This window comes from Anopheles stephensi, chromosome 3 (genome assembly GCF_013141755.1).
Source record: "Anopheles stephensi strain Indian chromosome 3, UCI_ANSTEP_V1.0, whole genome shotgun sequence".
Classification (NCBI taxonomy): domain Eukaryota; kingdom Metazoa; phylum Arthropoda; class Insecta; order Diptera; family Culicidae; genus Anopheles; species Anopheles stephensi.
Genome location: NC_050203.1, coordinates 46,222,475 through 46,237,261, shown reverse-complemented (window position 1 = coordinate 46,237,261; position 14,787 = coordinate 46,222,475). Strand labels below are relative to the sequence as shown.

The following is a 14,787-nucleotide window of genomic DNA, read 5'->3' as shown; positions in this document are numbered from 1 at the left end:
GCCCAGATGGGATTTGAACCCCGGTCCAGCCGTGTGAAGACGTTCCACATTGTCGCATCTTCCACCGGACTCAAGCTTTTTCATCAATGGTAGCTTAAAACAAATGGGGGCTTAAACATCAATGGGGCCGAAGCGACAGCTGCGCCTGTCTTCACACGGCAGATCTTAGAGTCAGCATGCAATAACTAGCCTTATCAAAAGCGAACGGTGGGTTAAGCATGCTTAATCCCGACCAAACGATTAAAGCCTTTCTAGCAAACAGGTAAAAAAATACGTAAAAAATATGGCATTTTCTAAACAAAATTGCATATAAAAACCACAAAATCCCAAAACCTTATTGTAAAGCAATCTTGTATTCCTAGGCTCCCTAGTCTATGTATAGCCTTAATAGTAAAGATGGCACCTATCTACCATTGGTGCCATCTTATCGAACCATTGGCATCTTATCGAACCGTATAAAATTAACAGGAAAAGAAAGACACAGCAAAAACATCTTAAATTATTTGCTACCTACTGCATATAGTGCCAAAATATTTGAGACTCAAATAGCAAAATATCTGTACAAACATCAAAAGAAATTATCTAAATCCCAAAAAAAGAAACATGTACTATATGACAATGAATGACTAAATACACAAAAAACACAAAAAAATGCATTTTAAGAAAAGTGGATGACAACAATTGTGGCACAAACGGAAAACGTGAAACAATTAAACATAACTTTGTGGAATGCATAGCAATTGACAAATAAACAAATTAATTCCAAAACAGTAAATGGACTAAACATAAAATGTCCTCTTCTTGAAGAATAAAACATTTGAAGAAGAAGAAAAATCAAAAGTAATAAAACTTTTTATGATTTACATCGAATTCAGACACAAAAATTAGTTTATTAGTTAGCCACATATTAATTAAGGAACGTAGTTGCATGCTGGCCTGTAGTGTATTCAATAAAAAAATGTTTTACTCGAAAAAAAGTGCACACTAAACCTTGACCATGAAATAATAATCGCGTTATGTAATGTGACTCAACGTAAATTATATTATCTCATTATATAGACATGGGTTCATGACGTTTGCAACCTTTTCACTTCAACTGGAGCAGTCTAGTTCAACCGGTTGGAACATTTGACAAACCATGTCCGTCGTGAATGGTAACGTACTCTCAATTTTCGGTGGCTTTGCATTGCTTTTTTTACTTTTACCAATATCACCAGTGAAACAATCAGTTCATTTCTCTCCGCTATATAAAGAAAGCCATCCGTTTTGTTCGGCATCAGAAACCATTTGTTCGCCCTCCACTCAACTCGCACAACACAAACGTCCTGCAAAATGTACTCCAAGGTATTCGCCATACGACCAGAGCCCCCGTCGTTTGGATCTGTTTTCACTGATATCCTGTCTTTTGTAGATCATCCTTCTTCTCGCTCTTATGGCCGCCGTCAGTGCCCAGTCTTACTATGGACATCAGCAACAGTACCACCACGAGGAAGAGCATCACGGACCAGTGCACTACGAGTATCACTACGATGTGCATGATGATCACACGGGTGACGTCCACGGACAGAAGGAGGCCCGTAAGGACGACTCTACCCAGGGCGAGTACTACCTGATCGATGCCGATGGCCACAAGCGCACCGTCACGTACCACGTTGAGGGTAAGAGCGGATTCATCGCTGAAGTGCACCGTGAACCGATCAAGGGATACCAGGCTCCTCAGCCACAGCACCATCACCAGCCACAATACCATCAGCAGGCTCCAGCCCACCAAAATTATCATTACTAGAACGCATCTTAGTCTTTTCTAATTGGTACCATAGTTGTGTAATAAAAGTGAAATTATACTTTTAAATGCTAGTATAAAACGTTTATTAGTGTTATTCATATTCAAAGTTTAGATTGATACTTGTAATACCTTAATTGTGAAACGCGTAATTTCAAAGAACATACCAATTCTTACAACTGTCTTTAACCATGAATGAATTTTTTAGAGCCTTTAATAAAAAGGCCTTTTTCTTTTTGCTTGAGGCTTTGCCAACGTTAAGGCAATTTTACGATCTACTCGTCTAATAGCTTCACAATAGCTTTGAAGCCTTTTTTACGTAAAAAGTGAAGTTCCTAATTACACCGTATTATTTCTGTCCATTGTCCATGTGTTAAATTTTTCAAATCTGTTGAACATTGTGTCATTGACCCTCAGCAAAATTAGTCAATAATATTAAAAACTTAAACGTTCAACTTCTACCAACCTTCTATCATTTACAACAATTCTCTATCCGACCATCGATGATGACAAACAGTTTTACCCTGTTATTGGATGACTCAGAAAGAATGGTAATAATTGTCCTCTGACTTTTATAAATCTTGGATAATATTTCAGCCAAAGGTGGCTCTCTTTCTGATACTTTTTTCGTATTGGGATTTCCCACAGAGTGTAATTTAACCTACCTTCACGTGGCTTTCTTCTAAACTTTCTCCTCGCTTTCTCTTATTGATTTTCATTATCTTTCTCTTTTTTCCTTTTTTTACTAAGTTATTGCTAACTCACATAGTCAATTGTTTTCAAATAACATTTTTGTGGTCAATCGTTCGGCCGTCAAAAATTCAGACAAGGGATACATGGCGATGTATCACTCCTTAAGCCGATCTTTACTGAAGTAAGCTTCAGTAATTTGATCTCCTGCTGTAGCAATGTGGCTATAGCAATGATGTTTCGAATAAAGGGGAGTTTTGCTTGCATCTTATTACATCTGTTGTATAAATCATTCTGTTTTGGTGGTACAATTACACAATCAAAGAGTGCCCGATTGGTCGTACCTCCCAATTTCGGCTTTTTGGACCCTTGCTCTTATCAGAAGACTTTTCACGTAGGTTCCTGACCTACGGTGTTTTAGAACGCTGTTTGATGCTAATGTTGCATGCAGCCTTTTAGCCATTGACTTGACTGCTCGAATTTATATGGTACAAATACTTTTTACACACATTGCGATTAACCGCATTCAACTCAACTCGGTGTCCCTTGATGGAGCTTTCCTCACAGAAATCAAGACGACCCTGTATTCATCAATGGTTTGCTTCTTAGAGTTTCCAAAGCACCGTCCCTCCTTTCTGTTTTTCCTCCATATCTTTCTACACAATCCCTTCCTTCTCGTCCACCTTTAACAATTCTTTAACAGTTAAAGACGGCACAGTCTTTAACTCAGTGTCATTCTCATGACATGACCACCCCTCCGGAAACTGGCGAATCTAATTCGCTGTACGATAGTGAGATCATTGTACAGCTCGTAGAACTCGTCTTCCACACATACGGGGCCCAAATTCCTTTTGAGCATCTTCCTCTCGAACGCGGCTAAGAGGGTTTCGTCAGTTTTGGACAGAGTCCATGTCTCAGAGGCGTATGAGAGTACTGGGACTATAAAAGTTCTGTACAGTCCCAGCTTCGTCCGTCGCGACAGGTATTTAGAGTGGAGAAGTTTCCTCAGGCTGTAGTATGACCGGTTGGCAGACAGCACCCTTGCGCGTAACTCAACATGAATGTTGTTGTCGGTGCTGACTTTTGACCTCAGATAGGTGAAGTTTTGGACGACTTCGAAGGTGCGGTCACCTATCTGTACATCTGTACATCTGTACATGTACATAAATCAGTGTTTGTTAGCAGGGCCGCTGGTTTTCACCTCGTTAATCTCCAACCCGAGGTTCTGTGCCGTACGCTCGATACTTTGAATAGCTTCTGCTACATAGGAGAGCCTCAAACCAATGATGTCTATGTCATCAGCGTATACCAGGATCTGGATTGACGTGTAAAAGATGTTCCCCGAAGTGTTCACCTCCGAGTCACGGATGGCTCTTTCTCTAGCGCCAGATTGAAAAGCAGACAGGCAAGCCCATCTCCCTGGCGCAGGCCCTTGGTGGTAGCAAAGGGCTCTGAGAGTTTTCCATTCACCTTTACCCAGCATGTGATGTTGGCCATTGTCATTCGTACAAACCTGATCGTATAGCCTAACTGATGAAAGAACCAACACTTTTTTTGAATATACCTGTGCTTAAAAATCGATTTTACCAAACCTTAAATTTGATTTCATGCCCCGAAATACGACCTGGGCGTACTAATACATTTTTTTATTTACAAATACAGCTTTACTCAAATGTAACCCATGCCCAGCCTTGACCATGAATTCTCTATGTTATGTCATTTGACGCGCCATAAACTGTGACCAACCATTTTTTGTTTCTTCGCATAATTTCACATGCAACCCTTTCACTTCAACTAGAGCAGTCTGGTTCAACCGGTTGGAACTTTTGGCAAACCATGATCGCCGTGACTGGCGACGTACTCTTAATTTTCGGTAGTTTTTCGTTTTTCCTTTTTTCAATACTCCCCTGATACAATCAAGGCATTTTGCTCCGCTATATAAAGAAAGCCCTCCGTATTTTTCAGCATCAGAAACCATTTGTTCGCACTCTACTCAACACAACACAATCGTCCTGTAAAATGTATTCCAAGGTATTTGCCATACGACCAGAGCCCCCGTCGTTTGGATCTGTTTTCACTGATATCCTGTCTTTTGTAGGTCATCGTTGTTCTTGCTCTTATCGCCGCCGTCAGTACCCAGTCTTACTACGGACATCAGCAACAGTACCACCATGAGGAAGAGCACCACGGACCAGTGCACTACGAATATCACTACGATGTGCACGATGATCACACTGGCGATGTCCACGGACAGAAGGAGGCCCGCAAGGACGACTCTACCCAGGGCGAGTACTACCTGATCGATGCCGATGGCCACAAGCGTACCGTTACGTACCACGTTGAGGGTAAGAGCGGATTCATCGCTGAGGTGCACCGTGAGCCGATCAAGGGATACCAGGCTCCCCAGCCACAGTACCATCACCAGCCTCAATACCATCAGCAGGCTCCCGCGCATCAAAATTATCATTACTAGAACAATTAGTTGTTTCGAGTTCTAAATGCAATAGTATAATAACAAGTATTATTAGTGTCATAAAGTGACTTGTGTTGAGCATTTTTACTAAAAAAAATAGTGCATGAGGTAAACTTAAATTTAAGGAACAACATTCGAACTGTCCGACATTTGTTCAAATTTAGTTCTTATAATCAGAAAAATCAATATCGTGGAATTCTTAATTCCACAAGTCTATGACAATATACCAGTAGAACAAATAAATTCTAAGCATGTAGTTCAATTGCAACAAATAATATTTCCTCTTTTATCCTCTTCATTAAACAACTCTTCACCATTTATTAGGCATACTTATTTGCCTACTGATCTGGCGCTACAAGCGCTTGGCGGTCTTGGCCTGCTGCAACAATCCTCGATACCGCGCTCGGTGCAGCACCGTCGTCTGCCAATCGATTATTAGTTTTAGCCTGTACATAATGTCTGACGAATTGGAATTCACTTAAAACATGTTTCAGGCCAGGCGTGTGTATGGATGTGTATTTTGAATTGAGTATTTGATGATTTTTTGTATTTTCATTCTTCTCATTGGATTACACCTAAGCGTACAATTATTGGTTATACAAAGGTGGAAAACAAGAGTGTACAAATTATAGAAACATTTGTTACTTTGCCATAATTAAATCATTATAAGCTAAGTTATACTTCTCACCTTCATTTTTTGAACGAATTTTCGGAAAAAACGAGTTCTAATATAACGGCCTGGGCCTATTTCTAAGCACTTAAATTAAACCATTTCTAGGCACGCTTTTGTTATCACAATTGGATTCACACCAAATGGAAGAATTGCATAATAAATCATAAATAGCTGTAACAATATGACTTGCTGCAATCAATTAACAAAAAAGATAAATTCAATTATTTTTCGTTCTAAAACTTAAAAATTAGAAAATGAGACACTTAGACATTTTCAATTTAAACCACGAGCAATATTAAGCTAGTAGCTATTTAACAAACAAAATTTTGAATTGGGTTCTATTAAAGCAGTAGTGCAAATCCTAACACAACTTCATAGATTTTTAATCATTTCTAGTCAACACTAACAAATGTAATCGTCAGAAATGGGCTTATTAGCAACGTTTGTTAAATTACACCAGTGCGCTGAGTAGATCTTAACATGTATTAGATTCAGCATAATTTCTACTTACATACTGATCATCAAAATAAAATCTCACTCGATCAACTTTTATTCTCTTCTCATATTTACATGTAAAACTACACTACGGCATGATAATTTCACTTCACGTTCCTCTTTCACATACATAGCACTATACATTAACCATACATCGGAATTGCAAAGTTGTTACAAAACACATTTTCTCCCGCTATCACATAATACAAATAATTATCCACGAAATAATGCTTATCTCGCACACTAGCGAATTGAAAACTCACTTTCGGCACAACCTAGGAAACAATTCGCTCGATCTTTTCCGTACGATGGACGATTTCACACTGCGCATCGTGTGGCTAGACAAGCTCCAATTAACTTCATTTCCCGTCCAAAAACTATCCCTTTAATCCAGTCCTACAACTTACTGCTGGATGATGCAATATTTGGCCGTCCAAAATCACCCAAACTACACGATGTTCGGCAGAGCTGTACAAAATCGCACTGGTTGTCTTGCTGTTGTTGTCAACATGTAGTGTACTACATTTCACTTTTGCTCTGACGTGAGGCGTAACTCGGTGGGATCTAAATGTCAACCGAGTTCATGACCGATCGTGAATTACACTTTCGATTTTTGATTTTATTTTTATCACGCTGCTGTTCAACCGTATTCGCTAACATTTTTTTGGAAACATTTCAAACACAGCTCGTTTTAGTACGCCTAACAACTATTTATCTCACCATCTATCTTCATATGCGTTTCTATCACATGAAACTTGTCAGGCAATAGTTTTTATGTATAATTTAAATAGGCTGAAATAATTGAATTTCATTCAATGACTACGTTCAAAGTTACACAGATCATATTTCGACTCGAACAAGTGGCTGAAAATGTACTCCTGCACATCGGTAAACCACAGTCTACCGTTAGAAGTACTTAGATCCAAGATCCAAGGCTACGCAAAGGTTGTTTCAGCGTGCGACATCCGATATCAGCCATGATACTGGTAGCTTACTGACACCCACAGACTGTACTTCATACCAGATACCACAGCAAACACCACACCCAGTCTCATCTTACCGTAACTTATGGGTCGTTGGCGGTAGAAGAAGACACCTAGCGCTAAATGATAAGCACTATAAAAGAGCCACACTGCCCTGCAATTGGTATCAGTTTGATCGCAGAGCAGCTCTAATACAATACTAGAATTTAACCATCCCATCAACGGTGCGATGGCGTTAAAGGTAGTTGAGTGAAAAGCATATTCCCTCTTTGGTTGCATCATAATATTATAATATGATTTACTACTTACAGCTAACGATATTCTTAATAGCGGCTGTGAGCGCTGCCAGTCTTCAAGACTATCAACAGCAGCAACAGCAACAACAGCTTCAGCAGCAACAACAGCAACAGCAGCAACAGAATCAGGCTGACCCGTGGGATTTAAAACGATATGCGGCCGATTCCCAGAACCAAAACGATGATCAAGTAGGCTACGATTTCTCCTACTCAGTGCACGATCCAGTAACTGGAGACCAAAAAAGCCAGGAAGAATCTCGTCGCAATGGACACGTCCGTGGGCAGTACTCCTGGGTGGATGCCGACGGTATTCGCCAGATTGTCAACTACCGTGCAGATGATCGCACCGGATTCAACGCCGAACAGCGCCGCGAACCAGCCAACCGGGCACAAGTCGGCCGAGTATTGCAACTGATCCCTGCTCAAACAGTAGCCCCGCTCTACACAATCGACGCTATTCTAGCCCCTGCCTATACTTCCGTTTCGCGAGTCGATCAAATTCGTCGACGTAATCCAGTATCGCGCGATAATCGAGATGATAGCGCTGATGATGAACGTGACAGTCGAAGCAGTGGAAGGGATTCACTGTCGGATCGCCGTGAAGATCGTCGAGAAAGTGCACGAAATGATCGGCTAGAGGAACCGCGTGACGATCGCCGGGATGAACGTCGTGATGATGGCCGCGATGAACGCCAAGACGAACGTCGTGAGGAACGCCGCGAAGATCGCCGTGAAGATCGCCGCGAGGATCGCCGAGAGAATGGGCGAGAGGACCGTCGAGAGGACCGCCGTGAGGATCGCCGCGACGACCGACGAGATGCTGCACGTGAGGATAATCGACAAAATAGTTTGCGAGACGATCGAGTGGACGAGCGGAATGACGATCGCCGAGGTGACCGCCAGGATGAACGCCGGGAAGAGCGACGTGACGAGCGTCGGGAAGATCGACGTGACAATCGGGATGATCGTCGTCAGGCAGGACAGGAGGTTACCTCACAATCGGAAGTACGATTCCAAGCGCCTTCTGTGTCCTATCAGTACAGCAACTGAGTTACATTGCCAGACCACTGCCACACACGAAACGTATTCTCCGCCATATCTGTCATGCAAAGGGAGATGAATCCACATAGACGATAGCTGTGTGTTACATCCTTTCCAGCGTGGCTTTGTAAAATGCCTATCATATAACAACTTAATAAAGCAAACGAAGATCGATGGAAAACCAACACTGCTGCTTTGGAGCTAACCATTTAAATTATTTAAACGTTCAAAGAAATTTCACACAAAACTCATTTCACAGCTACGCAATTGAAAACGAAAGCCTTCGTTTGCGTTCGGGTCCACTACGTACGTTAACAATCGACCTTGGGTGCAACCGAGTGTAGAGTCTGTGTGCAGTGTCCCGGAAAAAATGCATATTCTCTGTCCGCACAACCTTTGTTAGCAGTATGGTGAGAAGAAAAAGTCAGCTTCCATCATAGAGAGAAGAATGCTTCGCCCCAGCAAAGTACATAAATGGGGTGTTTCCGTCCACCTGCCATATCCATGGTCAGGGATGTTCACATGGAGCAAAATTTCTTCGTTTTTTTTTTGTTTTTGTTTGTCTGTCCCTACCCGATCTTCATCCGCTAAATTGTGGCTGTTTAATGGTAGTTCCATTTTCACCTTTTCTGTCCCACCGTTAAAACGCCAGGAGAACAAAACAAACAAAACACGCAAAAGTAAGCCGACCGAAATGAGACCCCCTACCGTACACGCAAGCATAAAGTGGCCCCTCGGGCGATTCATTCGCACGGTTATGCAACATCTGAACTTGTATCTTGAAAAGCGAAACTGAAAGTACCGTCCCGCATCGATGACTGATTCGGAACACTGACGTCAACTGAAACTAGTGAGCGAAGAAGAAGATAAAACAGGCTGCCCAGACAGACAGTACCATTCCAGCGTGCCAATTGGTGGGAGCGAGAGAAGCTTTCCTACTTTTTGGAACTCGAGAACAGCAACGGTGCGAATAAAATGTGCAAAAAGCGGGTTGGCCTGCGAAAAAAAACCACAACACAGACACTCGACATGCAAAAAGAACGGCTAATGGGGGAGCAGAGAAATTGCTAGACAGTTCCAGGGTCTGTCAGGACGTGCTCGCTGAGGACCCTTCGACTGTGACAGCCGGTGTTCATCGATCATTCAGCAGCCAGCCAAGAGACGATATAAAAGCGTTCCGTCGGCTGGCTTGAAGCATCAGTTTAAGTTGGATCTTCAGCTCTAGTGCACTTGGACAACGACACAAACGAAATGGCTTTCAAAGTAAGTGTCTATCGCATTATCCAAGCTCTGCAGCCAGTGCGTAGTACCCTAACCTGCTGCGATTTGTCTCTCTCATCTTCAGTTTGTTGCTCTGTTCGCTGTTCTGGCAGTAGCTAGCGCGGGAGTGATTCCGATTGAGGAAGTCCACTCGCACTATCAGCCAGCTTCGTACTCCACACATCTGGCCCAGCCTGCGTTGATCAAGACCGTAGCTCAGCCAACGATCGTCAAGACGATCGCTCAGCCGACGCTCGTCAAGCACCTCGATGAGGATCACGACGCCCAGTACGACTTCTCGTACGGCGTGCACGATGACCATACCGGCGACATCAAGGAGCAGCGCGAATCCCGCCACGGCGATCAAGTGCACGGCCAGTACAGTTTGATCGATTCTGACGGACACAAGCGCACCGTCGAGTACACGGCCGACGATCACAACGGATTCAACGCTGTCGTGCACCGCGAACCCACTGATATCAAGATCCCGCAACCGATTGTTCAGAAAGTCATTGCTCAACCCGCTATCGCCAAAGTCATTGCTCAGCCAGCGAAAATTATTGCCGCTCAGCCGGCATACTACCATCAGCCTGCTCCAGCTGTCGTCAAAACCGTAGGACTGTCCCACTACTAATTCGAACGTTTCGATCGATCGTACGGGACACCGATCTAGACTACCATTTTCTAAGTGCACTCACAACTCTTTCTGAATCTCATAATCATCGTTGTTGTACGGCATCTATTTTTAACACCATTAGGTTAAACAGTACAAATACATGTGACCAATTTTTAAGACGACCTTTGCTGTTGCCGCCTCTGTTTTTTTCTTATAACTATTGCAACTTATTGCTCCTCAAACAACGTCATAACGAAAGACAATAGCTTCAAGCTAATCAAACCGACCTGCAAATAGGTGTCCCCTAGAAGAACTTCTTCTTCCTTGGCACTACAAACTCGAGAGATCTCGGACTGCCAATTTCTGGCTTTCTAAAAAAGTATTCAGCCGTACGTACGGGGAAGCAGTCTGGATGAGATTTGAACCCCTGCCGTGTGAAGACCGGCGCCGTTATCGCCTCGACCATCAGACCGCCCCTAAAAGAACACATTAAATATGTTCGTGTAAATATCATTAAATATGTTATTTACAATACTTATTTGACCTACTTCAAACAATATTGTAGTCGATATGCCCGACACTGGTTCGGGCCATCGGACGTGATTAAAGTCAGCCAAGGATCGGCAGGATTGCCCAACCCTCAAGTAAATGTTGACAGGCCTTACGAATAACATTTTTATTCTTGTCTATCGAGTTCATGGCGCCACAGGGTCTACAAAATGCCGTGTCACTTCTTTCTACAATTTTCTTCCATATTGCTTCAATTGCTGTTTGAATCATGGCCAGTCCAAATGTTTGCTTTTGAATGGTATCGAAACAAAAAGAAAGAAACCAAAGTAACTAAGAGTACACTACTGTATTTTCCTAGAATTTAAACACAGCGAACAAGTACACTTCTTCTTGGTCGAGATATACAACGCTACGACACCGCAATCCAGCTTCCTGTTACTTCCCGTGTTACGACGTGACTGTGCTCACATAACCTCTAATTGAGTGGACCGTCAATTGAGGGCCATAAGTCCGAACAAGCACTCGTGATGTTAATGTGTGGATGGTTTTATTCTCATCAGAACACCTTATTTTATTTATAAAGGACAGCTAGGACGTATTGCTTAAGACTACTTGGCTAGGAGATATTTCTTTCTCGAAACCGTGAAAGGCACCTTATCCAGGGTGTGATCAAACTAGAAACCATCTTTAACGATGTACAATTTTCATCCAGGATTCGATCTTAGCTTTGGAAAATAAGTGTTTCTACATAATAGGGATGGGCCGATCCGACCATTTGCCGAATCGGATCTGGTCGGAGCGCTCCACCGCCGGAGTCGAGTCCGGATCACGATTCCGCGCTCCGGTTGGTATTATTTTATAACGAGCGGGGGGGGGGGTCTGGTGAACGGTTCAGATGAGATCTTCACCCGGTCCGGACGCCATATGAAGACACCCGATGGCAGGAAACATACTGATCGAAGTTATATTACAACCGTATGACCCGTAAAGTAGGGGAAAATGCACCTTTACCAAAAGTAATCTACGAGCAAATGAGCTTGCTTGTGAGCAAATCTATCTCGTATTGCTCACAAGCTAAATGCCGAAACTAGTCCGGAATCAAAAACGAGTCCGGAACTGGGCGGGATCATTCTTTCGGATCGGATCGGACTCATTTTTATGCTAGATCGGATCGGATTCGTGATTCCGAACCGAAACGCCCATCCCAAGTACATAAGAAATTACCTTGGCGTAAAAAACGTAATTGTGTTAATCACGCCATTTTTCAAAAACATTGGTTTCAAATTTCTAATAAATGATTTTTTCTAGTTCTTAACCATAGAAGAAATAAAAAAAATATTTAAAACAGATACCTTTTTGCAATACTTACCCTTTTTAGTGGAGTTTCCGAAACATTCATGAATATTAATAAAACGTCAAGTGCCATATTGAGTCATCAACTTCAAAATTAAATATGATGGGATGTGTAGGACTGTTCTGTTACCTATTTCAGTTAGAAGAGTTCGAAAATAAATTAATATTTCATAAGATACAAAACAAATGTGCCTGTCAACAATAAAATATAAATGTGCCTGAGACAACGATATTTACCGACCGTGCCTCTACTCATACATGGTCATGGCTTACCATAGCGGGCTCACGCAAAACTATTTATATCTATTTCTTTATATATGAATATGTATAATTAATAATGTCTATTATTTTATATATGTATGATGCATTTATAGCGGAAGGACTCTGTATCAAGAGAGCTTATTTGTTCATCGATAAACAAATTAATAAAAGAATCAATTCAAAGTTAAAACCCATTCTGATCAATAAATTATACTTTTGTCACTAAAATAAAGCTAGCAAGAAGGCCAGGCCGTTTCCCACGAATATAATATATACAACTACATGTGATGCAGTCTTTTTCCTGCACTACACTCTCGAATTGTTCATCTTGCTTAAGGGACGTTCTGGCCTTATTGCTATAGCTGACAAACTCAATTCAAGCATATCTAGCTTTATAAAAAAGGCGTTTCAAAGAAACCAATCGAGCTTCACAAAATAACGAATAACTTTACTTGCGCACTCACGACACCATGGATCATGGCAGCAAAATGCGCGAATCATTGCCCTCATAGCAATATCACGATGTGAGTTATAAAATTGCAGAAATTATTACCACCCACCCCGGTGTAGCGTTCGTCGACCAAAACAATCTCATGTGCGTTGACCTACGATCACACTTTCGTCGAATCAAGTGAATCGTGCGTCTGGAAATTATGGAAAGCAAATCACCTACAACCTGCATACACTTATCGGTCAAAACGAAGCAAACCATCGCAAACCGGTGCGCCTCAAGTACCGATCGGCCCGAGCGCTCCAATTTCGTTCGCGCCTAGGTCGTAAATTGAATCAATCCCCAAAAACAGCAAAACCCAATCAAGCAATCGTTTCGCGGCTTGCTGTTCGCGTCACCTGAGGCACAATACCACACGCCAGCTTGCCCTTGAAGACACAAACTGCCCTGCTTCATGTGACTGCTTTCGACTTCCGAAAATACTGCACACACGTTCTGGCACACACCGTTTCGCCTGGGGACGCGACTTACCCGAACTCTGTTCGAGCTTGTCTCTTGTTCTCTCCCCTTCGTCCGGAGAGTGGCCGTAAGCCGCTTCGTACAAGGACCTTCCCAGCGCTTGAATCTTCCAAGGAAATGGCTTCAAGGAACTTTGCCCTGCACGGTGCGACGCATATATAAAGAGAGCTGAATTCAAGAACCCTGTCATTCGCTTGATTTCTTTTGGTCTGCAAGGTGACGTACGCACTCGGCTGGACAGAATGGCTTTCAAAGTGAGTATGCGCGCCAGCTTTTATTTTTTTGGGGAGAAAATATCCTCGATCCCTGCGCTTTGACCCACAATCGTAATTGTGTTTCGTAAGATAATGGTAATAGTAATTTCTTTCTTGCTCTCTTTTACAGTTCCTTGCAGTTTGCGCATTTTTTGCCGTTGCGAACGCCGGCATACAACAACCAATCAATCCAGTCTACCATGCGGCGCCAATCAACTTCGCGCAGCCTGCCCTGTTCAAGCCAGCCCAGCAGCAAACAGTGTATGCACAGCCGGCTTTGATCAAAACAGTACAGCCGCAGCCGACGGTTGTCAAAACCTACGCCCAGCCTGCGCTGGTGAAAAACTACGCCCAACCGGCACTTGTACAAAGCTACGCACAGCCAACGATTGTCAAGAGTTACGCACAGCCTGCCTACGTCAAGCAGGTCGAAGAGTACGCACCGGCTAACTACGAGTTCTCGTACTCCGTGCACGATTCGCACACGGGAGATGTGAAGAGCCAGCACGAAACTCGCCACGGTGACCAGGTACAGGGACAGTACAGTCTGCTGGATGCTGATGGCCACCAGCGCATCGTCGACTACACCGCCGATGACCACAACGGTTTCAACGCGGTAGTTCGCCGCGAGCCGACCCACGTGAAGATTGCGCAACCCGTCCAGAAGGTTCTAGCTCAGCCAGCGTACGCTGGACACTACTGAAGTGAATAAGACTTGACAACCATCGTATAAGTAAAGTTGACAAGGGTGTTAGTTAAATGCCGTCGTTGTTTAAATAAATTAGTTCATTATACTGTTCAATTCATACTGTTTTCTTCTTCACTTTTATCTAAAGAAAACGTTATCTGATTTGGTTACAATTCGTTTCGCTATTATCTTACCTTATCACACTTTCAAGCACATACCGGTATTCTATTTAATCTGTTCAATTCAAGATTACTCATTTGAACGCACATACGAAGGATCATGTACCTTGTCTTAAATACCGGTATGCTGTGATGTTGCTCTCACTTTTAGCTCACTTGTTCGTCTTATCAAGAACCTATTGCTCTGAGTCTTATCAATTTTTATTTTTACTCTGGCCGGTGGAAAGAGCTGCGAACCAATGCAAGAGAGTCCCTCTGAAAC

The 14,787-nt window shown here is 42.8% G+C and overlaps 4 protein-coding genes across 4 annotated transcripts; all 4 read left to right on the top strand.

Moving 5' to 3' along the window:
* The first annotated feature begins 1,283 nt into the window (after nt 1–1,283).
* On the top strand, nt 1,284–1,989 carry LOC118511168 (larval cuticle protein A2B-like). The gene is made up of 2 exons (XM_036053908.1): nt 1,284–1,344; nt 1,412–1,989. The coding sequence occupies exons 1-2, from the start codon at nt 1,333–1,335 to the stop codon at nt 1,784–1,786; spliced, it is 387 nt and encodes a 128-aa protein (XP_035909801.1). The 5' UTR covers nt 1,284–1,332; the 3' UTR covers nt 1,787–1,989.
* Nucleotides 1,990–4,492: 2,503 nt separating this feature from the next.
* On the top strand, nt 4,493–4,946 carry LOC118509978 (larval cuticle protein A2B-like). Its single transcript, XM_036051358.1, has 2 exons — nt 4,493–4,504; nt 4,572–4,946. Exons 1-2 carry the CDS (start codon nt 4,493–4,495, stop codon nt 4,944–4,946), a joined length of 387 nt encoding a protein of 128 aa, XP_035907251.1.
* A 2,294-nt stretch (nt 4,947–7,240) lies between these two features.
* Nucleotides 7,241–8,619, top strand: LOC118511153 (trichohyalin-like). Its single transcript, XM_036053888.1, has 2 exons — nt 7,241–7,338; nt 7,409–8,619. The coding sequence occupies exons 1-2, from the start codon at nt 7,327–7,329 to the stop codon at nt 8,441–8,443; spliced, it is 1,047 nt and encodes a 348-aa protein (XP_035909781.1). The 5' UTR covers nt 7,241–7,326; the 3' UTR covers nt 8,444–8,619.
* Nucleotides 8,620–9,570: 951 nt separating this feature from the next.
* On the top strand, nt 9,571–14,460 carry LOC118509977 (cuticle protein-like). Its single transcript, XM_036051357.1, has 4 exons — nt 9,571–9,697; nt 9,780–10,322; nt 13,533–13,658; nt 13,789–14,460. The coding sequence occupies exons 1-4, from the start codon at nt 9,686–9,688 to the stop codon at nt 14,359–14,361; spliced, it is 1,254 nt and encodes a 417-aa protein (XP_035907250.1). The 5' UTR covers nt 9,571–9,685; the 3' UTR covers nt 14,362–14,460.
* The last annotated feature ends 327 nt before the right edge of the window (nt 14,461–14,787 follow it).